Here is a 26,212-nt window from a genome sequence, read left to right on the forward strand (position 1 = left end):
AGCTAGGGCTTCTCTCCCAAGTTCCATACCCCCAAATTCATAACTGCCTACACTAGGCTTAAAGTAATGTACAGTGACCACCAACAAACTCAGCAATTGGGAAACTGAAATTAAAACTGAACTCTCAGGAATTCCCTGGCAGTCCAGTGGTTAGGACTCCAAGCTCTCCCTTCTGAGGGCCACAGTTCGATCCCTAGTCGGGGAACTAAAATCCCACAAGCCTGCACGGTGCCGCCCAAACAAAAGTAAAACAAAAAAACCCTGAACTCTCCCTCCCCACAAATGTCTCCTCATCTTAGTGAAAGACAATCACTGCCCACTTGGGAACAAGGGCCATGACTCCTGTTAGCCCATCCCTCCCTGTTAATCCTCTCCATCAAATGCGGCTGATTCCACAACCTAATTAGGTCTTGAAGCTGAGCTCTTTGCTCCAGCCTCTTAGTCTTATCTGGTCTATTTTAATACAATTACATAGGATTATAAAAGTACGCCCAAAAAGCGCAAAATCCCTAAACTGTTTTCAAAGTAGACCTTATACTAAACCTGAATGGTTCCTGAAAGTTTAAGATTTATTTTTAAGGGAGAGAAATAATTTTCTCTGACCATTTCAAACAAAAGGATGTTTATTTAATTTTTCTTAAGTTTTCAGACTTCCATGTTTCATTTGTATTCTGACAGGATCCTTCACAGGCCCGTACCTAATGGCCCGGATCATCTACTCAACATTTAAAAAGGCAAAAAATAGACAATTTTCTATCCTGTTTTATGCAGTTATTTGAAATTTCTATATATTGCTATGTATTTTTAGACAACACATGTTAATGTACTACATCTTTAACAAGAGCAAACCATTAAATTTTAATGATGTTACAGTATCATTCTAGCAAGGCCCTAAATCTTTCAAATTCTGAAGTAAGTTTACTTTTTCCATTTTAAAAATAACATACATGAATCATTTTGAAAAAAAGTTTCTTCATTTCTTAGGCATGGTTACTCATACAGAATCACACTTTAATAACTGAAGTCAAAATGTGCATGGAATATCTGTAATCCAGCTGTTTCTGTGCTGGGCTTTTTCACATATTCAAACCAACATACTGTGAGATGTTGAATGATATACTCAGGTTTTTTTAAAACCCTTTAGAATAGGATAGATGTTTTCAAATGCTTCATAGATCTCAGAACGTTCTTTGGCACCTATAAAGAAATCCAAGTTTACATAATCATTAAAAACAATACTAAAATTTTCTTAAGACTAAAACTTCATTGTCATCTCCAGTTACTTTTAATACAATAACATCTCTTTAGGTGTACCTGAGAAGCGACATTTGTTCCTGGTAAAGACAAAAGAATTTGGTGACCACAGCTACGTTCCCACAAACACATACCCTAGAGCAGAGTTCTCCAGTATCAGTATGTCTTTGGCCTCCTAGGGCATAGTATGAAATATGGAATGTTATCTCTCAGTGTGTCATGAATGTGACCACAGAACATGACCTTCATCAGCACCTGTGGGCACTTAGCTACCAGCAAAAGGAACTTCCTTTGATCTATTCATGTCTAGTTAACATGCTGATTCCCTAATACTGACTGAGACAAACTATTCTAAAGTTTTAAATTTCAGTATATGGGAAGGGATTATTAGAGGGGAAAACGGTACCATTGTTACCCTTACAGTTTCAAGAGCTCTTTAATTATAACTGCTCTAGGAGTTAAGATGGATAAAAACGTGAATTACACAGTCCCCACCCTTGAAAGAGATTATCAGTCAGCCCTACTCATATCTCTCACCACCAACCACCACTACTAACTTTCCCCTTTCAAAGCTATGCAGGCACATTATGCTAAGGGTTAAGGACTGGTGGTATTTATATTTATGTGGAACTGTCAGCTAATCGGGAAACTATTATCTGATATTATTGGGCAGGAGGCAAGGAGATAAATGAAAATATAAAAACTGTTAGCATGAAGAAAAATGGAGGTAGTTTAAGTGGGTAAAGACTCGTTCTTGAGAACTATAAACAAGGAGGAAGGCTCAGTGAGAGAGCAGGAATAACCTGTGAGAAGTGGTTATCCGGTTGAAGGATGGGACTAGTGAGAGGGAATTACCGAAATGAGGATCACCAGATTTGAGAAGCAGGTAGAAATCAGGATTCAGAATCCAGGATGAGCTATAATAATTTAAAAAATGGAAAATAGCAAGTGTTGGCAAAGAGGCTGAGAAATTGGAACCCTCATACATTGCTGGTGGGAACTTAAAATGGTTCAGCTACTATGGAAAACAGTTTGGCAATTCCTCAAAAATGTTAAAATAAGAATTACCATGTGACCCAGCAATTTCACTCCTGGGTATCTGGGTATATACCCCCCCCCGATTGAAAACAAGTACTCAAACAAATAACAGGCATGTAGCTGCATATTCATTGCCGCACTATTCATAATAGCCCCAAAGTGGAAACAACCCAGTGTCTACCGACAGATGAATGTACAAACAAGTTGTGGGAGATACGTACAATGTAATATTATACTGCCATAAAAAGGAGTCAAGCACTGATACATACTGCAATTGGATGAACCTCAAAAACATTATGCTAAGTGAAAGAAGCCAGACATGGAAAGGTCACATATTGTATGATTCCATTTATATGAAGTCTCCAGAATAGGTAAATTCACAGAGACAGAAGGAAGACTGGTGATTGCCAGGGCTAGGGTGAGGGAGAAATGGGGAAAAACTGCCTAATGATATGGGACTTTATTTTGGAGTAATGGAAACGTTTTGGCACTAGATGCGGTGGTTGCACAACATTCTGAATGAACTAAATGCCCCTCAATTGTTCATTTTAAAATGGTTAAATTCGTGCTATTTGAATTTCACCTCAATAAATTTAAAAAAATTTAAGAATCAAAGATGAAGTACTTATAAGCCTAACACCGGGGGGGTGGGATAGGTAAGGGCAACAAGTTACTTATTCATTGCCAAAGAATTTACTCTCTGAGTCTCCACCCTCAAAGATGTGGGGTGGGGAGGAAGGTGAATTATTGACATGCTTAACAGAAACAGTACCTCTGAGGTAGGAAAAATCCCTTAAGTCTCAGCAAATTTTAATTATAGCACTAAAATTTTAGTTTCTAAAGAGACTGGTTTTGTAGAAACCAAAAAGTGAGTTGGGGAAGCAGTTAAGTAAAACACTACTATAAAAACACTCTCTGCCTCTGGTTTGATGGACTTTTTCAGCTTCTGGATACATTTGAACGGAACAGCTTTGATTGGGAGACAGTAAAGTATAATAGGTATAGCAAACACACACACATTCACCCAATGCCCCCCTCCCCTAAACTAAGGTTCTTTTTATATTTAATTGAGTAACAGAGTATCTAGGTCCAGCATTTTGGGTAACCATGTACTTTGGGGTTTTTTTGTAACACTTAAAAAAAAATCATACCTAAGAGCATTACATTCAAGCCCCAAAGAGTATAACGTTCTGGCATCCCCTAGAGAGTAGAAAACACCCATCACCCAAGAGGGAATGGACATTGAGAGTGATCATTATTTTATATCATAGAAAAACAACTTTAGACACAAAAGGGCTTTAGGGAAATTATCTAGTACAAGTTTTTTATTTCCTGTGTGGGAAAACGAGGCCTAAGAAGTTGAAGTTCCCCTGAATCATGAGTATCAGCTATGAGGGAAGACCTCATGTATCCAGTGTTCCTTCCTTTACACCAAAAGTCATCAAATAAACATTGCCAGGAATTGTAAATCCCAATGAGGGGATTCGGTCAATTTAGTGAAATATCTCCTCACTGAAGTATTGGCATAAAAATTTTGAGGAAACCTAAATTGTCCCCATAGTCCTATTAATAATCAATCTATAATCAAACATCCCAATTTGTAGCACCAGACTCTGATTATATATATGACCCTTGTCTTTTACACAAAACCTACCAGCCCTTTCCTTCAAGTAACGATGACCACCACTTTGGGGGATAAACGCCATTCCTAACTGCGGCAAATGAGGTAGAAATTCTGTGGCTGGTGCATTGGAGAAAGGACTGGCTTGAGATCAAACCATATGGGCTCAAATGCAAGGTCTACAACTAATTAGGTTTGAAATCACAGGCAGATTGTTTAACTTCTGAGTTTCCATTTCCTTACCTATAAATAAGGACAACAGCCTTCTCATAGGGTTACTATAAGGGTTACATGAGCAAGTTTTTGCAAAAAGTCCTTTGCGAACCATAACATTTAACAAGATTTAAGCCATTATTATTGTCCTAGAAGAATGTACTTCAGGATTAGGGATGCTGGGATGGCTGGCCCACGAACACATGGCTTATTATTTGGTTCTGTGAGAACCAGTATCACGTAATTTCTCTTCTTCACCAGGGCAGGATTTTTGCCAGATTAGGGGTATGTTATATTTGCTTTGGCATCCTCAGCACCCAAAACAGTAATATGTACCTGGTAGGCACCCAAAGTTTCTTAAATATCTATCACCTGTCGATAATGTTTGTACGCTCATCCCTACCCCTTAGCCAGCCCAAATATCACTTTCCAATACTACTTGGATTTTACAATACTATTCTTATACCAAGTCACAACTACACATCTTATTTTTCCAAGTGATAGCATACGCGTGTGCGCGAAAATCTTACAAATTGCAAAAACCCCCAGCATTTAATCACTCAAGGTATACATTTCACAGTATATACTAAGTCACTATTAGTGGTGGATTCCCAGTAATGATTGACGGGGATATCCTGTTCTGTCTCTGGCCCACTCACTATTAAGTCTTGCCATTTTTATGCTGCCCTCTGACCTACTCATTTCCAAGAACCACTGACATCTAACTGATTGAGAGTGACCCTTGGTGACAAAGATCCAGCTTCTTCGTTCTTTATGCTGGAAGGAAACAAGTGCGTGAAGTATTTTTCTAAAGCCTCTTTAAATTTCATATTCCTATCATCTGGGCAAGGCATGAGAGCAAAATTTCACCTTTTTGAATGCTAGGGAAAAAAGAAGAGTGGGAGGTAATAACAGCTAACGTTTACACCATGTTTACTGTACACCAGGCCTTGTTCTTCTGCCTCCTCATAACACTTAGCAGGTAGCTTCTATGGGCACCCGAGTTTTACGTATGTGGAAATCAAGGTGGAGAACAAACTCACCCAAGGTCAACACAGCCAATAAATGGTAAAGCTTGGATTCAAACTAGACAATTGGCTTCCAGAGCTCAGCCTCTTAGCCAACACACCTGCTGCCTCTCACCACTAAGAGAGTATTTATCATTCCTTAGCTGACAAGGAGGATTAGGAGGAAGGTGCCCAAAAGACCACACAGGTGTTTTCACAGACATCGAAAGAGCTGGGGGACGGTGAGTACGAGAAGATGGTGGGCTCTGAAGCCAGGCATGTGCAGCACGTATAGCTGTTTGACATTGTTAAGGTTACTTGATCTCTCCATTGTCCTCATTTTTTTTTTTTTTTTTCGGTACGCGGGCCTCTCACTGTTGTGGCCTCTTCCGTTGCGGAGCACAGGCTCCGGACGCGTAGGCTCAGCGTACATGGCTCACGGGCCCAGCCGCTCCACGGCATGTAGGATCTTCCCGGACCAGGGCACGAACCCGTGTCCCCTGCATCGGCAGGCGGACTCTCAACCACTGCGCCACCAGGGAAGCCCTCCATTGTCCTCATTTTACAGGTGAGGAGACTGAGATATTAAGTCCAGCCTCACAGTTAACCAGAACCCACATAAAAGCCCTTACTCATCACAGTGCCTGGCACATGAGTGCCCAACATATCTTAACTCTATTACGTCTCATCTTAGAAGTGAAAGTTGACGTATTTGCTGTTCATTGTATATTGTTGCAGCAGATCCTAGCTATACTATTCATTTTACCATGGTTTGAGAAAAATCATTGGTCCTAAATGTCACATTAGCCATAGAAAAGCAGCACAGACCTGGAAAAGCAGTGTTAAGCTTGACCCAGGTCCCTTCGCTGTTTGCTGTCTGGGACCATGACAAAGTAGGATAGTAGAGCCTCAGCTCACTTAACCATTCATTCAGATGTAGCCTTAGACATGGTGGCTGCAGCTTTGGCACCTCAAGGGAACAAGACAATTTTACAAGGATAAATTATTTTCAAAGGCCCTGCAAGCAGCATGTGATACAAAAGTTTCAAATTGCCACCCATTTGTTTTATGTACATTGGTGTTCTACAGCTCCCACCTAGGGGAGAGCTGGGATCCACTATTTAATACAGTGAAATTCAAAGTGTGTCTGTAATTTCAATACTCTAACACTTTCTAGGCAAAAGTTACTTACCCTTGTTGGGACCTTGATTTTAAAACAGCTCTGCCGAGTCTTGCCATGTTGGACTAGACCATGGGAGCCTCTAGGACTCCACTGGATGCGCTACACGACCATCCCCAGCTGAAGTTCTAGAGTCAAGGCTAAAAGGAAGCCTCTTTGATCCCTTTCCCCAGGTGTACACCCAAAATTGGGTCCTTGAGTTTTTAACCCACTTGCAGGTGAAAAGAGTCTAGGTAACTAAGGTTAAGGAATAAGGAGCATTTGTCTCTAGGTTTGGAGCAAAAGCAACCTAAGCCATGTTGTTCTAGGTAAAGTACTTTAAGACAATATGGCATAAACAAGGAAAAAAAACTCAATAGATGGTAATTACCCATATTTTAGTAGTAAGACATTGGCTAGCTTTTACTTCACAATACGTATAAGCAGAAATTTGGATTTCAATCAATATATCTCTTTCCGCCTCTTCACAAAAGTGAGGATCTATGTCTTACAAGAGTGAAGAAATTTAGCTTTGCCTGTTCTTTGGGCTGAACGCATTAACAAATTTTAAGAGAAGTATACTGTATGGTCTTCTGGACTGTGTGTTGACAATCCTTTACTTGTGTGATTTGAAACTTCTAGCAAATGTGCACATGAAAGTTTTTTTTTCCTTTTAATTTGGGGTAAGAAAGTTGGTCTGAATTAAGAATATTTAAAGAAACTTGTTCTGGTGTACCTGTAATAGGAACTTAGCCTGTACTTGGCAATTTGCACTTTTAATAAGACAGTTCATAATAATACATAGCACATAGATGAAAGCATCCTTCCAAAGGTCTTGAAGTTTATTCCCTTGAGTAGGGCCTATATTTGCCTCCAATATCTATTCTATTCCATTTACTTTGCAGACTTCTTCCCCTTCCTTCAGAATGTATAGAGGGAAACTTTATGTCAGTCACTAGGAGGTCTTAATTATTCCAGACACTATATTGGTGGCATCTGAGGAATTGCAGCTTTGCTGTATTCAAAAGGCTCTTGAATTCCAAACAGGCTTTCCCCACTTTGAAGACACATTAGATTACTTTTTAGAGAAAAGAAAACTACAAAACTTACTGAGCTTACTGAGTTCTAAAAGAAGACTTAACAACAGATACTCCGTGTTTTTGGATGCTGAGTGATAGAAAGTTTCTCAAATTAATTCAGCTAATGCAGAAATCTCAATTGGTTTTAGATGGGGCAAGATGTTATAAAATTTTAAAGTTTATTTGGAAGAATAAATACTTGAGAGGAGCTAATAAAAGAGAAGTAAACTGGGGATAAAGAGGGGAAACTGGCCCTATCAGATATAGAGACCACTAGAATTAAAGCACATTTATAACCACAATATAGTATAAATATAATAGGATTATCATAGCATATTTCTGGAGCAAAGGCAGGACTGGAGAACAGACCCATATATAAAAATAAAGGTCAAAAGGAGTCATCACAAGTTAATAATGAGGAGAACATGTAGTTTTAAGATGTCTAGCTAGCTGTTTGGGGGTGGGGTATAATCAATTTGGCTCATACCATATAAACTTGGTATTCATCCTGGTACAGGAGACTAAAATGTGGAAAAAGTCAGACAAAATAAGGCAAAAATAGTAAACTTCAGTAGAATGGTATGGAAAAGAGTCTCCGGGAGAAGCAGAGGAAGATGGCCGAAGAGTAAGACGCGGAGATCACCTTCCTCCCCACAGATACATCAGAAATACATCTACACGTGGAACAACTCCTACAGAACACCTACTGAACGCTGGCAGAAGACCTCAGACCTCCCAAAAGGCAAGAAACCCCCCACACACACACCGTACCTGGGTAGGGCAAAAGAAAAAAAAACAGAGACAAAAGAATAGGGACGGGACCTGCACCTCAGGGAGGGAGCTGTGAAGGAGGAAAGGTTTCCACACACTAGGAAGCCCCTTCGCGGGGCGGAGACCGCGGGTGGCGGAGGGGGAAGCTTCAGAGCGGCGGCGGAGGAGAGCGCAGCCACAGGGTGCGGAGGGCAAAGCGGCGAGATTCCCGCACAGAGGATCGGTGCCGACCGGCACTCACCAGCCCGAGAGGCTTGTCTGCTCACCCGCCGGGGCGGGCGGGGGCTGGGAGCTGAGGCTCGGGCTTCAGAGGTCGGATCCCAGGGAGAGGACTGAGGTTGTCGGCGTGAACACAGCCTGAAGGGGTTAGTGCGCCACGGCTAGATGGAGGCCGGGAAAAAGTCTGGACCTGCCGAAGAGGCAAGAGACTTTTTCTTCCCTCTCTGTTTCCCGGTGCGCGAGGAGAGAGGATTAAGAGTGCTGTTTAAAGGAGCTCCAGCAACGGGCTCGAGCCGCAGCTATCAGCGCAGACCCCAGAGACAGGCCTGGGACGCTAAGGCCGTTGCTGCCGCCACCAAGATGCCTGTGTGCAAGCACAGGTCACTCTCCCCACCTCCCCTCCCGGGAGCCTGTGCAGCCCGCCACTGCCAGGTTCCCGTGATCCAGGGACCACTTCCCCGGGAGAAGCACGGCGCGCCTCAGGCTGGTGCAACGTCACGCCAGCCTCTGCCGCCGCAGGCTCGCCCTGCACTCCATAACCCTCCCTCCCCGCTGGCCTGAGTGAGCCAGAGTCCCCGAAGCAGCTGCTCCTTTAACCCTGTCCTGTCTGAGCGAAGAATAGACGCCCTCAGGCGACCTACACGCAGAGGCAGGGCCAAATCCAAAGCTGAACCCCGGGAGCTGTGTGAACAAAGAAAAGAAAGGGAAATCTCTCCCAGCAGCCTCAGGAGCAGCGGATTAAAGCTCCACAATCAACTTGATGTACCCTGCATCTGTGGAATACATGAATAGACAACGAGTCATCTCAAATTGAGGAGGTGGACTTTGGGAGCAAGATAGATTATTTTTTCCCCTTTTTCTCTTTTTGTGAGTGTATATGTGTATGCTTCTGTGCGAGATTTTGTCTGTATAGCTTTGCTTTCACCATTTGTCCTAGGGTTCTGTCCGTCCGGTTTTTTTTTTTTACTTTTAATTTTTTTTTCTTAATTATTTTTTATTTTAATAACTTTATGTCACTTTATTTTATTTTACCCTCTTTCTTTCTTTCCACTTTTCCTCCCTTTTATTCTGAGCCGTGTGGATGAAAGGCTCTTGGTGCTCCAGCCAGGCATCAGGGCTGTGCCTCTGAGGTGGGAGAGCCAACTTCAGGACACTGGTCCACAAGAGACCTCCCAGCTCCACGTAATATCAAACGGCGAAAATCTCCCAGAGGTCTCCATCTCAACACCAATACCCAGCTCCACTCAATGACCAGCAAGCTACAGTGCTGCACACCGTATGCCAAACAACTAGCAAGACAGGAAAACAGCCCCATCCATTAGCAGAGAGGCTGCCTAAAATCATAATAAGGCCACAGACACCCCAAAACACACCACCAGATGTGGACCTGCCCACCAGAAAGACAAGATCCAGCCTCATCCACCAGAACACAGGCACTAGTTCCCTCCACCAGGAAACCTACACAATCCACTGAACCAACCTTAGCCACTGGGGACAGACACCAAAAACAACGGGAACTACGAACCTGCAGCCTGCGAAAAGAAGACCCCAAACACAGTAAGATAAGCAAAATGAGAAGACAGAGAAACACACAGCAGATGAAGGAGCAAGGTAAAAACCCACCAGACCTAACAAATGAAGAAGAAATAGGCAGTCTACCTGAAAAAGAATTCAGAATAATGATAGTAAAGATGATCCAAAATCTTGGAAATAGAGAAAATGCAAGAAACATTTAACAAGGACTTAGAAAAACTAAAGAGGAAACAAGCAATGATGAACAACACAATAAATGAAATTAAAAATACTCTAGATGGGATCAATAGCAGAATAACTGAGGCAGAAGAACGGATAAGTGACCTGGAAGATAAAATAGTGGAAATAACTACTGCAGAGCAGAATAAGGAAAAGAGTCTCAACCATTTACTTCAAGAATTTTAAAAACCTTCTTTATGTAAAAATAAGTCACCTGGAAAAAGTCACAAATAAAGTAGTTACTTTCGATATTATGGTGAACTCATACAAATCCTTAGTGAAAATAAAAACAAAAATAAACAAATGGGACCTAATTAAACTTAAAAGCTTCTGCACATCAAAGGAAACCATAAACAAAACGAAAAGACAACCCACAGAATGGGAGAAAATATTGCAAACAAAGCAACCAACAAGGGATTAATCTCCAAAATATACAAACAGCTCATGCAGCTCTACGTCAAAAAAAACAAACAACCCAATCAAAAAATGGGCAGAAGATCTAAACAGACATTTCTCCAAAGAAGACATACAGATGGCCAAAAGCACATAAAAAGATGCTCAACATCACTAATTATCAGAGAAATGCAAATCAAAACTACAATGAAGTATCACCTCACACTGGTCAGAATGGCCATTATCAAAGTCTACAAACAATAAATGCTGGAGAGGATGTGGAGACAAGGGAGCCCTCATACACTGTTGGTGGGAATGTAAATTGGTACAACCACTATGGAGAACAGTATGGAGGTTCCTTAAACTAAAAATAGAACTACCATATGACCCAACAATCCCACTCCTGGGCATATATCCAGAGAAAACCAGAATTAAAAAAGATAATGTACCCCCCACAGTGTTCACTACAGCACTATTTACAATAGCCAAGACACGGAAGCAACCTAAATGTCCATCGACAGAGGAATGGATAAAGATGATGTAGTACATAAATACAATGGAATATTACTCAGCCAGAAAAAAGAATGAAATAATGCCATTTGAAGCAACATGGATGGACCCAGAGATTATCATACTAAGTGAAGTAAGTCAGACAGAAAAGGACAAATATCATATGATAACACTCATATGTAGAATCTAATTTTACAAAAATGATACAAATGAACTTATTTACAAAACAGAAACAGACTTACAGATATCAAAAACAAACTTATGGTTACCAAAGGGGAAACGTGGGTGGCAGGGATAAATCAGGAGCTTGGGACGAACATATGCACATTACTATACATAAGATAGATAACCAACAAGGACCTACGGTATAGCACAAGGAACTCTACTCAATATTCTGTGATATCCTATATGAGAAAAGAATCTGAAAAGGAATGAATATATGTATACGTATAACTGAATCACTTTGCTGTACACCTGAAACTAACACAACATTGTAAATCAACTATACTCCAATACAATTTTTTAAAATTTAAAAATTAAAATAAAGAAATTTTAAAAAAACTAAGTAGACAAGAAAGGAGTAAGTTATGTACATACTATTTACAAAAGATAAAATGCTATTTACAGGATATGTTGAAAAGTGATCAATTTCTAGTTCTGAGTACCAGTGAGGTTAAAGCAGTGAGATTACTTTCACTTATGTAGTTAAAGTTTTCTTTTGTACATTTTTGTTTTGAATGCTGATGAGGTTCGTAAAAGACACTTAAGAAACATTGCTGGTAGGAATGTAAATGTGATATAGGAGAACTGTATATATATACAGTTCTATGTATATATATATAACCCTTTTTAAAACAATTTAGTAATTTGTACTAAGAACCTTAAAAATGGTCCAATCCTTAAACAAAAGTTCAATTTCTGAGCATTTACACTAATAAAATGATCCCACACATAAAAACAGCCGAAGTTTTGTGTCATTTATAAGCAGCAAAGAAAGAACATATAAACACCTGACAATGGGAGAGTAAGTTTGATGGAACAACATGTTAGAATGGAGGTTGGGAAACCTGGATCTGCTGGCCAAACCTAGTCTGCTGCCTGATTTTTGTATAGCCTGTGAGCTAAGACTGATTTTTATATTTTAAATGGTTGGGGAAAAAAAAAAAGAAGAGGAGGAAGAAAATTACTTGATATATGTAAATTAAATGAATTACATTAAAATCACACCTCAGAGCCTTTTCCTTTATGTGATGTCTACAGCTACTTTCACAATAAAATGACAGGGTTCAGTTGTTGTGACAGAGACTCTACTGCCCATAAAACCTAAAACATTTAGTATTTAGCCCTTTGCAGAAAAAGATTTGTTGACCCTTCTGTTGGAACACTATTCAGCCGTCAAAAGCCTTCATTAAGAGTTTGTAACAATGAGTTAAGCTACATATGTTATAATGTTAAAAGGCAGGATGTAAAGATGTATATACATATCAAAGTGACATAAAAACATGGAAAAAAGTTATATTGTTTGACTATTGGGGCCAATGGATGATGCTATCTTTCTTTCTACTTTTCATTTTTTTCCCCAGGTATACTAAAATGCCAAGAATTGCTTTATAATAGTGCATAAAGCTATTTAAAAGGTAAAGCAAAGCACATACATAGCTATTGAATTTTATGAAAGTCAGAATCTTAGAACTTACCTGTCAACACAACTTTTCCAGATACAAAGATAAGCAACACAATTCGTGGTTTTACCATTCTGTAAATAAGGCCAGGAAACAGTTCAGGTTCATAACTGTTAAGATATAAAAGAAAAAGGTTAAAAATAGCACTGTTCAACTACTTTCTCATAATATTTGAGACCCAGTGTGCACTGAAAAGCAGTTTTCAAAAGCTTTCTTACCAAAAACCTTTTGACCATCTTGATAAAAGCAGTCTTGAGTGTCCTAGGTAATTTCTGTGGCCGTCAAGAATAGAATTCATTTTTGGTCATAGTATTTTTCCAAGTGAAAATCATTTCACTTGGAAATGAAATTAAAATTAGAAATTAAGCTATAGATCAACATAATTTAGGACATCAGATCTAATGTTTTAAGATCTTGTTAGTTAAATATTCTCCATCTGTCAAAAAAAGTCTATCAATAAAAATACATAACACATTTTCCAAATTTTCCAAGTTCTACAATAATGAGCACATTTTGTATGTATTTATAAACTGCTAAAGTTAACATTTTTAGTGGATAGGACCTAAAAAAATTTCTAGACCACTGTAATTTGTCTTTGGACAGATGCCATATAAAGAAAGAAAACTAAACCATCCCAAGTTTTAAAAATTCAGGATTTGTTCCTATACATAGTAACTCACTCATATTTACTATTAAATGTAAGCTGGTTTCTCTGAGGAACAAAGGATGATTGGGCTAAGAACTGCTTCCCCACACTCCACCAGAGAGGAGAGGAGAGATTCCTAGAAAGGCCTGAGAAGCTTACAAAAAGAAGTCAGTAGTTAAGAAGAAGTTGATGAAATAAAACTATTCTCAAAACAATGGCTAATGGAGATATAAGAAAATGAAGAAATCTGAGAAATGGAGCACTATATATAATACACGTGAATTTTTGCACTTAAAGGGTGAGTCCAGGTCACAAAGAAAAGCTCCATTCCATTCTGCAATGAATAAGACCCATACCACAGCAGATGTGAAACTTCTTATTGGCACCAGCAAGACGTATCACAGTGGTGAGGCTACCTATCTGAAGTATGTGGAGGTCATTACGGGTGGACATGTCTTCCTGGGACATCGCTCTATCTTACTGCAGAAAGCCTGTCAGGACTTCTACCCACAAACCACTTCTGGACACTGGGGACACAATGATAGTAGCTGGAGCCCTGGGAAACTTCTATGGGAACTACAAGGTTCGAGCCAAGAAAGTGAAGTCTGGGGCACAGAAGAAATGTTTCCATCTAATCTTCCAGCCAAATCTTATGACACTAAAAGGGAAAAGAGAAAATAAAAGTCTTTGGTATGTAAATACCTGTAAACTTCCCTACACTGGGAAAGGAAACAGACGTCTAGGTCCAAGAAGCACAGAGACTTCCAAACAGGATCAACCCAAAGAGGACCACACCAAGACACACTGTAATTAAAATGGCAAGAATTGGGACTTCCCTGGTGGTCCAGTGGTTAAGAATCTGCCTTCCAGTGCAGGGGATGTGGGTTTAATCCCTGGCCAGGGAACTAAGATTCCACATGCCGTGGGGCAACTAAGCCCACGCACTGCAACTAGAGAGCCCTTGTGCCGCAACTACTGTGCCCATGCGCTGCAACTACTGAGCCCATGCACTCTGGAGCCCGCATGCCAGAACTAGAGAGAAGCCCATGCACCATAGCAAAAGATCCCGCGTGCCGCAACGAAGATCCTGTGTGCTGCAACTAAGACCTGATGCAGCCAAATGAATAAATAAATAAATATTTTTTAAACTGGCAAAAATTAAAGATAAAGAGAGACTATTAAAAGCAGCAAGGGAAAAGCAACAAGTTACATACAAGGGAACTCCAATAAGGCTATCACAGCTGACTTTTCAGCAGAAACTCTGCAGGCCAGAAGGGAGTTGCACAATGTATTTTAAATGATTAAAGGGAAAAAGCTACAACCAAGAATACCCTACCCAGCAAGGCTGTCATTCAGATTTGATGGAGAGAGCAAAAGTTTTACAGACAAGCAAAAGCTAAGAGATCAGTACCACCAACCCAGCTTCACAAGAAATGTTAAAGGAACTGCTTTAAGTGAAAAAGAAAAGGCCACAACTAGAAATGTGAACATTACGAAAGGAAAAAGACCCTGGTAACATCTTTCCCATGTTCAGAAAAAGTTGGTTCCAAGAAAGATAGACAGGAGGTGCAATGCTGAAGATCTGGAAGATAAGATGAAGCATGAGTTGAGAGACTCTTAAAAATGAAGGTTTTACTATGAATCTATGAGTTATTCCAAGATTGAAGAAAGAAAAGGACACATAAAGAGGCAATATGTCTTGCATGGGGGACTTCCCGATGAACTCAGTGGGTACCTCATAGGCACTTAATAAGCCTATGCTGAAGAAAATTGAGGCAGAGGAAAAAAGAAAATATAATCAAGGGGAAAATAAATATTGCCTGAAAAGTATCATAAAAGCTAAATCTCAGAATGAACAAATTTTTTTGGAAAGTTAGGGGAAGAAAAAGGCAATTTTTAACTTCTGTCAAGGTCATGTCTCAAAGGAGAGCTAACAAATGTCAGCTCACAAATGTTAGAGAAAGCACAGCTATGTGATCCCTCTCTACTCTATTAAACAGAATGATTGCTCAAAGGCAAAGGGACGGAAAAGTAGAATGAAAGGACTTCAGTTCAAGCTAGATCATGAAAATTTAAGAGCATCTGTGACTCGAAGGCAGTTCAAGTGCCCTGGCCCCAAGTGTATATCCCAAGGGGTGGCGGCATTTGGTGTTTGTCGGTCACCCTCCATCACGGCTCTCTGAGGGCCTGAGCAGGCTGGGAGAAGCACCGAAGCAGCTGAGGGAGGAGGAGGCGCATTTGCTGTTGAGTGGAGACGTTACGTGTGAAGAAGCCAGGCAGCCTAGAGATACTCCCAAAGGAATATGAATCCGTGAAAGAACAAACAATAGCGGGGGCTACAGCTACACACAGAAAAAGAAAACCCTTGAACAAACTCAACAGGACAAAAACTAGATAGGATTGTCTTCCGAGAACGTGCTACAGCCATTCTTTTTTTCATCTTCTCTCCAGCCCTTTCTCCCCTCACCAGCTGTCAGCCCTTCCTACTTACCTCATCCATGTCATACCCCTTGCTCTTCTGGCCACTGCCACCACCCCTCAGCCAGATTTGTTTAGAAATCTATACATCCGGGGGTCTCAAGATGTGGGCCTCGGGACAGCAGCGCTGGTATCACCTGTGAGCTTGTTAGAACTGCAAATTCAAGCAGAATCTCTGCATACCACAGCCCAGGCAGGAATGTGTGTTGATAAGCTGTCCAGGTGATTACTATGCAGTTTAGTTTTGAGAACCACTATTGCAGAAGATTGGACATGCATGGTAACCAGTGAGGACTTAGGTATAGCATCTTAACCTTTTCACTTCTTGTAGTTTTTTAAAAAATTATATTTCTCTGAAAAATGCATTATATAAGCAGCCCATAATAGAACTTTAATAACTTGGGAAACTCAGAGTTAAGTTATGCAACAATCATACCTACTGAACTGCTGATGGGATAGCACCAAACCTTCCAGCCTAATAGGAAATCTCACATCACAGCTTCCAACCATGTTCTGAATTTTAAAATCGAGGAATCTGGCAGGAAAGCCCAGCTTCTGCACCACACGAGCATACTTTCTTGCTGCAAGTCGAGACTGCTCTTCGCTGGGGAACGGCAAATGTAATTAAAGATGTCTTAATCACTATGACTGCTAACTAGCTGGGCTTTATTCACACACTTCCCTGATTGTATTTTTAGCATATGTACCGTGTTTATCTTTCAGTGTATACTAGGAAGCTATAGACTTTGAGGAGAAGGACCTACCTCCCCTACTTTTGTCCCTAGCACCTAGAAAAGGGTATGGTACAATGTACAGTTGTTGAACTGAATCATAAACAGATTTTTGTCTTCATTTGCCATCTTTCACATATAAGGTAGTTTTTTCTTTTACTTGTTTTAAGTGTTATTAGATGAAATTAACTATTCCGCTGGTTCTCAGAAAGTGTCCTCAGGCCAGCAGCAGTATTACCACCTGAGAACTTGCTAGAAATGCAAAGTCCCAGGTCCCACATCAGACATGCAGACATTCTGGGGTTGGGGCTCAGCAATCTATGTCTTAACAAGCCCACCAGTGACTGTGATGCTCACTAAGGTTTTAGAATCATGCTTCTGGTCTAAAGGTGTGTGCCATTTAGATGGGAACAGCAGTAACAAAAATAAGGATACATACATACATACATACAAAAATAAAATCAACACGAGGAAGTAAGTTATGTGCCAGCTGAGTGGCATAGATAGGATGCCAGGACTTGGAACTTTATGGGACAAATTATATACTTTAAAAAAAACATGAAAGTACCTCAAAATCTGCCCAATGTTGCTCAGGTTTTCTCACACAATTGTCATTCAACTCATACTCAATATGAGAAAGAAATAGATTCATCCAACTGTGTGGCTATGTTCTTCTAAATGTTTGTCCTACTCCACCCTTAAATCCATGGCAGAGAATGTGAAATCCTGAGATCTGGGGCTTTATTTTTCATCAGATACTTTTCAATGGTCACTGCCAAAATAAAAACAGTGAGTAGCAGGGGTTGCCAAACAGGGGCAACACCTGGTGGGTGAATCCTATGAATTCCACCCACTCTTATGGGTTATCCCCACCTTTAAGTTGAAAATCAGAAGTACGTTAAAGAAAAGCCAGATTGAACTTATTTGCCTGGACAAAAGGGAGCGAGCGGTAGAGTCTCTTCCCAATCTAGATCTGTCACAACACTGGGCCATTTTCACATCACCTCATTTCATGTTGATTCTCCTCATCCATTACCAACTCCTGAAAAGTCCCTAGCAAGGCCGTGTCCCCAAGGCAGCAGTGAAATAAGTGGTTTCCATTTTGAAAAACCACATTTTGCCTAAATGACCCATTACATCTCCCACAGTGCTAATATTTATAAGGTCAAATTTCAAGAATTTGCATAGCCTTATAGTTTCTTGTATCACACAGAAATTCCCATTCAAACAACTAACAGTTAAAATCTACATACATTTTCTTGTACAAATATTAGGAAATAGGTTAAGAATCTTGAAATTTCACCACCAGTGGTAATTACCACTGATAAATTTGGCTCCTCTGCACTTTTCTGTGCAAAGGCAGGTATCCTGCACTATGCAAACTCTGATTATTGCAACTAAAGAGAATACGTTTGGTTAAATTCTTGGAGATAATTCTGATATCTCTTATACTAACCAAACTTTGACAACTCTCTATCCAAAATTCAACAACCAGATAGATTTGGATAACAAATATCTCTTATAATCTGAACTCACCATCCAAGCTTTCACTATCAGATTTTGAGAACCAAATAAATTCAGATAGGAAAAAAAACCTCTTGAATTAGGGAAAAAAAACTCATGAATCTGTGTGTTCTCCCCTCCCACAACTTATCCTTCCAACTCAATATACTATACATGGCTAAATAATTTTATTTTATGATTTATTCAAAACTGTATTGCTAGAAATTTGTCCCCTCTGCCCCTGTTTTAAACAATGCTGAAATGAACATCCTTGTAGTTATCTTGCAGAGTTGTCCAAAAATGACTTAAAAATGGAGATTTCTAGGTCAAAGGATACACAGATCAACAGAAGAGAAAGGCCACAAACTTACTCAGACACAGGTAAAGAACTTAACATGTAAAAACAGGTGGAGGAGAAATACAGCAAAATAGATTCTTCTATAAATGTACTGGGACACTGACTGGGCATTTGAAAAAAATGATCTTATATTGAAGTAAAATTCTAGACCTGCTCTGCCCAATATGGTGGCCACTAGCTACATGTGGCTATTTAAATTTAAATTAATTAAAATTAAATAAAAAGTTCAGTTCCTCTGTGGTATTAGCTTATTTTAAGTGCTCAAAAGTCACATATGACTAAAGGCTACCACATTGGACAGCACAGATACAGAACATTTCCATCATCCAGAGAAAGTTCTAGATGAGTCAAAACATTAACCTCCTTTCTTCAATACAAAGCAGGACCTGAAAAAAACCAGAAAAATATATGGAGGTCAATACTTATGTCATGTTGTGTGTGGAGAACGCCTTCCTAAGCATGAAGCCAAACAATGAAACCATAAAAAAAAAAGCTGGATAGACTAACCGTACACACACAAAATTAAATTGCATTTAAAAAAACCCATAAAATACCACTAACATTAATATGGGAAAAATATTTGTGGTATAAAATGGTGAAAATACTTAAATACCAAAAGACAAATATCTCCATAGAATACTGGGCAAAAGATACAGTAGGTAGTTTACATGCTTACGAAAAGTTAGTCTCACTACTAAGTGAAAAGAAATGTGATTAAAACAACTTTTTGGGGCTTCCCTGGTGGCGCAGTGGTTGAGAGTCCGCCTGCCGATGCAGGGGACACGGGTTCGTGCCCCGGTCCGGGAGGATCCCACATGCCGCGGAGCGGCTGGGCCCGTGAGCCATGGCCGCTGAGCCTGCGCGTCCGGAGCCTGTGCTCCACAACGGGAGAGGCCACAACAGTGAGAGGCCCGCGTACCGGAAAAAAAAAAAAACAACAACAACTTTTTGCCAATCAATTTAGCAAATATAAAATACAATATTAACACCCACTGTTTACCAGAGAAAATGAACACTAGGTGCATCTCTCGAGCGAGGAGAAATTGGTACTATCTTTCAGGAGGATAATTTCCTACTAATCCTCCAACACTTAGAGGGAAGAGCAGCTCTCCCACTAGTTCTATGGTGAAAGGATCTACATCAGCACATGGCTATCTCTGCATGAGATCCAGGAAAGATGAGCCTGTAAGAGATTGCCTCCTGAGTGAATGCTCAAGCTAGTGGTCAAGAAATGTCTAATTTCCCTCCTGTAAAAAGTTCTATCCATTCTTCTGCCTGCAATGAGGAAAATACACAAGAACTTCTTTCCCAGGTTTATAACAGGCTTTACCACTACTATAGCCTTTTTTTTTCTTTTAAAATATACCTTAGAAACAAGTTGTAATAGCCTAGTAAAGCCCCCTTCACTATGGGGGACTGTAAAGTGGGATATAAGTCCGTATTATGAGGCTGAATGTTTTTAACCCCAAATTTGGCATTTCATGAATTTAACTCCTTAGCAAAGTATTTTGCTTCTACGATGTGTTTTAGAACCTTAATGCCACCCTTCCTTGTTTTACATAGTGAATTATTTGTCTGGTAGTGTGGGAGGACGGCTTCTCTTACCTTCTGGCTCCTGTGCAGACCATTTTCCCAGAGCTAAATATCAGGGCTGTAGTCCTGGGCTCTCGGATCCTCATTATGACGGCGGCAAACCTCTACACACAGAAGCCAAAAGGACAATTAGCCTCTGCTAGGGGTTAACACTATTCCAGCTGACCAGCTGGGCTGGACATGAAAACAGTGTTGAATAAATTGAAATTTAATGGGAAAACTAAAACCTGTCTGGGTCTATTCTCCCACGTTAAGGTTAACAAAATGATCATGATTCTAAAATGTACATACTTAGAAAAAACAGGTAAGAATAATAATAGTAAAGCTAAAATTTAAGTACCTGTTATGTTTCAGACCCTATGCTAAGAGCTTTATAGGTTTTATCGCATTTAACCTCATGACAGGACTGAGTTGAATCCATTATAATTCCCATTTAGTGCACAGGGAAACGAAGTGGTTATTTAACTTCCAACATTATACAGGAAACAGTTAAGTTGAGATTTAAAACCACGACTATCAGACTCCATGCTTTTTGCTTTGATATACTTTTCTTTCAAAGACTCTTTGAGAAAAAAAAAAACCAGTATGGAGTATGTTACAGCCTTGCCAAGACTCTAGAATGTACTAAAAAGCAGCCAAAATATAGAACAGAATACATATATTGATAGGCGTTCTGAAGATGAATGACAAAAAGTTGATTTGTCAAGCTCTTGCCCGCCATAGTCCTCAATGTGGTCCCCAGGCCGGCAGCACTGGTAAGTCCTCCAAGTGTTGCTGACGCAGGGGAGGGCTGAGAACCACTGGCCTGCCACATCGACTTCCCCCATTAAGCTGGGAAGGAAACTGGGGTGGGTACCATGCAAGACCAAAGTTCCATGGGTTAGAGCCACTCCACAGGACAACAGATCACTCCAAGGCCAGACTGGCAATTTCAGATATGAAGTGTTAACAGTAAAAGAACCCTGAGTCAGCACTACACAGAGCCGAGCAAGGACTATTAATGTTTTCTAGGTGTTCACTAAAAAGGTAGTGCTCTCACCTGGCATTCATTTTGTTAAATTCTTAAGGCAGCTTAAGTGCCAAGTCAGAATTTTTCTGGCTGTCAAGTCCAAGTTTGGACAGATTGTGTATACCAAACTGAGAGGAGAGCAGAGGATGGTAGAGAATAAAATATGCTTAAAATGTTGATTGCTCAGTAGTGTGGTCCATCATAGCTACAGCCATAAAAATCCTAGCTCATCACTGCCTTTCTGTCCTCATCATAGCCGGCTACATGAAATATAAATAGGAAAGCTTAGCTGCATTCGATAACATTCAGGCAACACTTCAGAGGTCAGCAACAACACTACACAACAGGAAAAACAAATACTTAATCCATAAATAGTTGATGTTGGCAAGGTCCTCTGGGTTCCGACTAATATGGCCTTTTTCATCTAACTCCATAAATCCTCCACCACCCAAGACAGTGAACTTTTTTCCCAGCAGGGACCAGGCCTCACTCATTTTTGTACTAAGTACAGAGACCACCAAATCGTTAAATGTTGATTGAATTAACAAATCCACTTCCTAGGTAAACAGACCATTGAAAATGGGATGCCTGGCCTTGGGAGGACACAAAAAAGAATAGATTTTATTAAACTTTGACGGAAAACAAAAAATCCCTGAATCTTACACTTGAACTTTACACTTTAAACAATTGAGCTTTCTCAGGTAAGAGAAACTGTAAATGGAAAAATACACAGGTGTCAGGAGATAGGACAAAAATTAGAAAAAATGCTTTCCAAGAATATGATGACATTGTAAGAAAGTTAGCATTTCCATAGTCAGGTTGAAAATAGTCATACTGAAAGGTTTTTCTGAATGACAAGGGAAAGAACTTTTAGGAACTGCTCCATAATTACTGTATTCAGCACAGAAAATGAGATTATTTTTTTATAAGTTCAAAACAGAGAATGAGCCGATTAAACCTGTGTTGCCAAAAGCTTTTCACTAACAAATTTTTTCTTTTTAAAAAATAAAAACAAAGGAATGAGTCAATATCATGATCATATGAAGGAAAGAAAATCTAAATAGAACCTAACTGTGGAAAAAATTACTGGGAAATCTTACCTTTGGGTTATATTCTGCATTTTTTGCATGCAAAGCTATTTTCTTCAGATCCAATTTACAGGCCAGGTTTACAGTGGAAACTATATTCCTAAAGAAAAAAGTCAACCTATGTGATGAATTGGGAGATTGGGATTGACATATATACACTAATATGTATAAAATGGATAACTAATAAGAACCTGCTGTATAAAAAAATAAAAATAATAATTAAAAAAGAAACAAGTCAACCTAAGTTATACCAGATATAAAAAGTAAAAAATAATTAAAACGCATTAACTTCCTCATTTCATAGGTTTGGGTGACTTCCTGGGGGAGAATTATTCTAAATGTGAAATGTATAATAACACATTTAGTAGTTAAGACTCCTCGCTTCCACTGCAGGGGGTGCGGGTTTGATCCCTGGTCGGGGAACTATGATCCCACATGCCACAAGGCCAAACAAACAAAAAAAATAGCTTTTTCTAAAATTTCCTGACTAGCTGACTAAAATTAAGCTTTAGACCTTTTTCAAAATGTCTCAAAATAGAAATCACAATATCAAATCAACTTGCAAATCAAATTCAATTTTACATCTTTATATCCTTTGTGTTATTCCAACTCCAGCCACAATTTTCAACTACAGTGCTTTACTATAAACAATACAATCCTTCAAGAATGTGTATACTCACCTTTAACACTCCCTCTTAGGAGATCAAGAGTTAGTGCTTCATTTTACAGATAACCAAACTGTCTAAAGTCCATTACGAACTAACAAAATCAAGGATAATGACCTCTGAAATTCTCTTCCCTACACTATTATCATCCCATTCAGGAATATATTGATGAAATGTGTACTCAGAAGCATCACCCATTTAAAACAAGAACAACAACAACTTACTGTAGTTGAGGCACAATTCCAGAACATCCTGAAACAGGGGTCACTGGCGTCATGGGAGTTATGGATACCAGAGGCAAGGAGTGTGGTGTCTCAGGAGAGGGCTGGGCTGAGTCAGCATCACCAGGGTGGAGATGTGAATGGGAATTTGACCCACCGCTGCTGTTTAAGGCCAGGTCAACGTCCTGTTGGCTGGGTAATGGCAACCTACTTTGCCAACTTTTAGTTTTACAATTTTCTTCAGTTTCATGCTTGCTTCTAATGACAGTCTGTTCTTTATTCTCTTGGGTAAGCTCATCTGGTAGGAAGCTAAGATCCACAGATGAGAAATTGCCAGATGTTTCTGTGACTTCTTCAAGCTGTGAATTAAACATAGTCTCTGGATTGGATGAATTAGGTATGTACACATCATAAGGCACAATTGGGCTGAGCAGGGGTGATCTGGGTGGAGCAAGGTCATCCTAGGCCATTCCCAAAACAGATAAACAAAACACAACAAACAGAACATCATGTCACAGCAAAGGGATGCCACCTTGGCTGGCAGGCAGTGTGTTCACGATGAGGCAGTTCAGGTAGCTTATATTCATGCCCTGCTCTTTCCACAAAATATCATTAAAATTCTACTGTAGGGTTACAACACACTTAATGAAAACAGGAAAGTATATCTTAAAATGCAGAAAAAGCATTTTTCATAAAATGTTTTCCCTACTTTGGTTAGACCTGTAGTAAGTTGCCACTCTAAATCCAATTTTGTAACTGAGGCAATTTGGCAACCATGCCCTAAACTGTGTGTACTTTGAAGAGTACAGATTTTCTGTACTCCTTAAGTTGATTTAAAGATTTTTTTTGGAGTTTTAAATTCGTATTTTAAAGAGAAGAGCAGTAAGTGAAGGAAGCTGAGGAGATAGCTTTGAGTGCTAATCAAGCCTCCACAAGGAGCCATCTTTATTTCTTCTAGTCAAAGGAAGGAAAAGAAATCATTCCATTTACGTGAATGTGCAATAGGGAAAAAGTTATTGAAATTTAAATGGCAAGACTAGTTTAAATCAATGTATTATACTTCCAGTCCGGGGAAGGCTGCTCAACTTCCATTATCATCAACTGAGGGAAAGAGGCGTGCAACTGAGGGAAGCAGCTCATGTAAAATTCATGGCCTTTGTTATGGAAAAAAATCCTTGGTACATATATTACCATCCACTTCACCCAAGTTGCCGGCCTGGATTCTAGATTTTGGCCACTGCTGGCAGGATAACCTCATCCCTTAGAAGATCATACTTCTGACAATTGAACAGTCACCAGTGCCTTGTGCTGCATCTTCCCCATCACAAAGCTATTTAGCTAGTGTCTGGCTAGATCCTGTTGAATTGTGCTGTTACCACAAGTCCAGCAGATGGCAGGGGTGACTAAATGTTAGAAGAAAACACTTATGAAGAATGCATTTATTCTCTGGAAATAAGATTTGACCTTATTTCATTTTGAATTATGTTATTAGTCTCTAACTCCCTCCACCCCCATCCCACAGATGGGCCCTGAGGGACACTGAGGTGGGGACAATGGCCCAGATTCCTCGCCATTGTTTTTTTGGCCTCTTCTGTTCTAGCCAGAAAAGATTCCATCAGCCAATTCACACTAAAGCACTAATATCGGCAACTATCAGTGTCTCCCCTCCTTTTTCCCATTATGGCATTTTAGCAGGGTACAAAGCCTCCACCCAAAGAACTAAACTTCAACAAGGAATTTAAGGCAATGGCAACAAGATATCAAAGGGGGATGTTTTATGGCAGTGGAACCCTGACAGCCTCCTTTCGAGAGAATATGCTTACAGAGTATTCCCTGCATCCTTGGCCTTATACCTGAAGAAACTTTTTGTTAAACTGTCTTTGCAGAGTCATTAACTCATCTTTCTCAGAACCTTTCCAGCGTGGGCTCTCCTTTTGCAATGTTAAACGCTGTGGGACTTCACTATTTCTACCTCATTGCTAATCATTGTCTAGTTAAAAATCCGGGGACTTCCCTGGTGGCGCAGTGGTTAAGAATCCACCTGCCAATGCAGGGGACACAGGTTTGAGCCCTGGTCCAGGAAGACCCCACATGCTGCATAGCAACTAAGCCCGTGTGCCGAAACTACTGAGCCCACGTGCTGCAACTACTGAGGCCCGCACCTAGAGCCGGTGCTCCGCAACAAAAGAATCAACCACAATGAGAAGCCCGTGCACCACAACGAAGCGCAGCCCCCGCTCACTGCAACTAGAGAAAGCCTGCGCACAGCAACGAAGACCCAATGCAGCCAAAAATAAATAAAATTAAAAAAAAAAAAAAAGAATCCGGGGCTTCCCTGGTGGCGCAGTGGTTGAGAGTCCGCCTGCCGATGCAGGGGACACGCGTTCGTGCCCCGGTCCGGGAAGATCCCACATGCCGCGGAGCTGCTAGGCCCGTGAGCTACGGCCGTTGAGCCTGCACGGCCGTTGAGCCTGCGCGTCCGGAGCCTGTGCTCCGCAACGGGAGAGGCCACAACAGTGAGAGGCCCGTGTACCGCAAAAAAAAAGAATCCGACACCACCCCGCCAGCCGAAAGTTTTTCCCTTGCTTTTCTTTTTGAAGACTCCTTCCTCTCGTTTCTACAGTTCTTAAATTAAAAAACAAAACCCAAAAAACGTAAGAATCACAAACTGAAAGAAGCCACAGGTGCCTCCAATTTGTATTCATACTACACCAGGTTCGAGCTCTGTTGGCAAGCTTGGGTAAGTTATTTCAACTCTCGAACCTTCTATGTTTTTCAACTGAAAGACGGGGATAATCAAGCCCACCTCCTAGGGTCGCTAGGAGTTTTACGAGAGATAAAATAAAGGCAGAATCCTTAGTGCGCAGCACCCAGCGCCCAGCAATGGGGCGGGATGCGGACCCTGACTCTGGGACCGTGGCGGCGGCTTCCAGCCTCACCTGGGCGGCGCACCGGGCCAGGAAGAGCTCCAGGCACGTTTCTTCCCCCTCCATGGACGGAGGACTCACTGTAGGGGTTTGGGAATCGAAGGGAAGAGCCAGCGCGAATCGAGCTGCCGCTAACTGCGACGAGGCGCGCGGGGCGCGGAAGCCGTTTATCAGCCCGCGGCCGCACGTGGCGAGGCGTGGCCCGGGCTGGGGGCGGGGAGCCGGGGACCAGGGGCCGGGCGGGGTCCTTTATGCCGGGCCCGCGCAGTCCACGCTCCTGTAGCCGGCGCGAGGG

General features: G+C 40.7%; 1 protein-coding gene across 1 annotated transcript; it reads right to left on the bottom strand.

The window, feature by feature from the left end:
* Positions 1 to 967: 967 nt before the first annotated feature.
* TBPL2 (TATA-box binding protein like 2) lies at positions 968 to 23,364 on the bottom strand. Its single transcript, XM_030763455.2, has 6 exons — positions 22,994 to 23,364; positions 22,117 to 22,204; positions 20,020 to 20,111; positions 16,259 to 16,426; positions 12,714 to 12,808; positions 968 to 1,197 (listed from the first exon to the last, which is right to left on the bottom strand). The coding sequence occupies exons 1-6, from the start codon at positions 23,362 to 23,364 to the stop codon at positions 1,121 to 1,123; spliced, it is 891 nt and encodes a 296-aa protein (XP_030619315.2). The 3' UTR covers positions 968 to 1,120.
* Positions 23,365 to 26,212: the final 2,848 nt, after the last annotated feature.

The sequence above is a fragment of the Delphinapterus leucas genome, chromosome 2 (assembly GCF_059928025.1).
Source record: "Delphinapterus leucas isolate spDelLeu-1000000601 "Yukka" chromosome 2, BTC_Dleu_Yukka2, whole genome shotgun sequence".
Lineage (NCBI taxonomy): Eukaryota > Metazoa > Chordata > Mammalia > Artiodactyla > Monodontidae > Delphinapterus > Delphinapterus leucas.

Coding starts and splice junctions, on each gene's coding strand:
- TBPL2 (XM_030763455.2), bottom strand. CDS start 23,364: ATGTTTAATTCACAGCTTGAAGAAGTCACAGAAACATCTGGCAATTTC. Junction 22,205..22,993: donor GGAATTGTGCCTCAACTACA/GTAAGTTGTTGT, acceptor TTTTTTCTTTAG/GAATATAGTTTCCACTGTAA. Junction 16,427..20,019: donor GTCTGCACAGGAGCCAGAAG/GTAAGAGAAGCC, acceptor GCCGTTCCCCAG/CGAAGAGCAGTCTCGACTTG.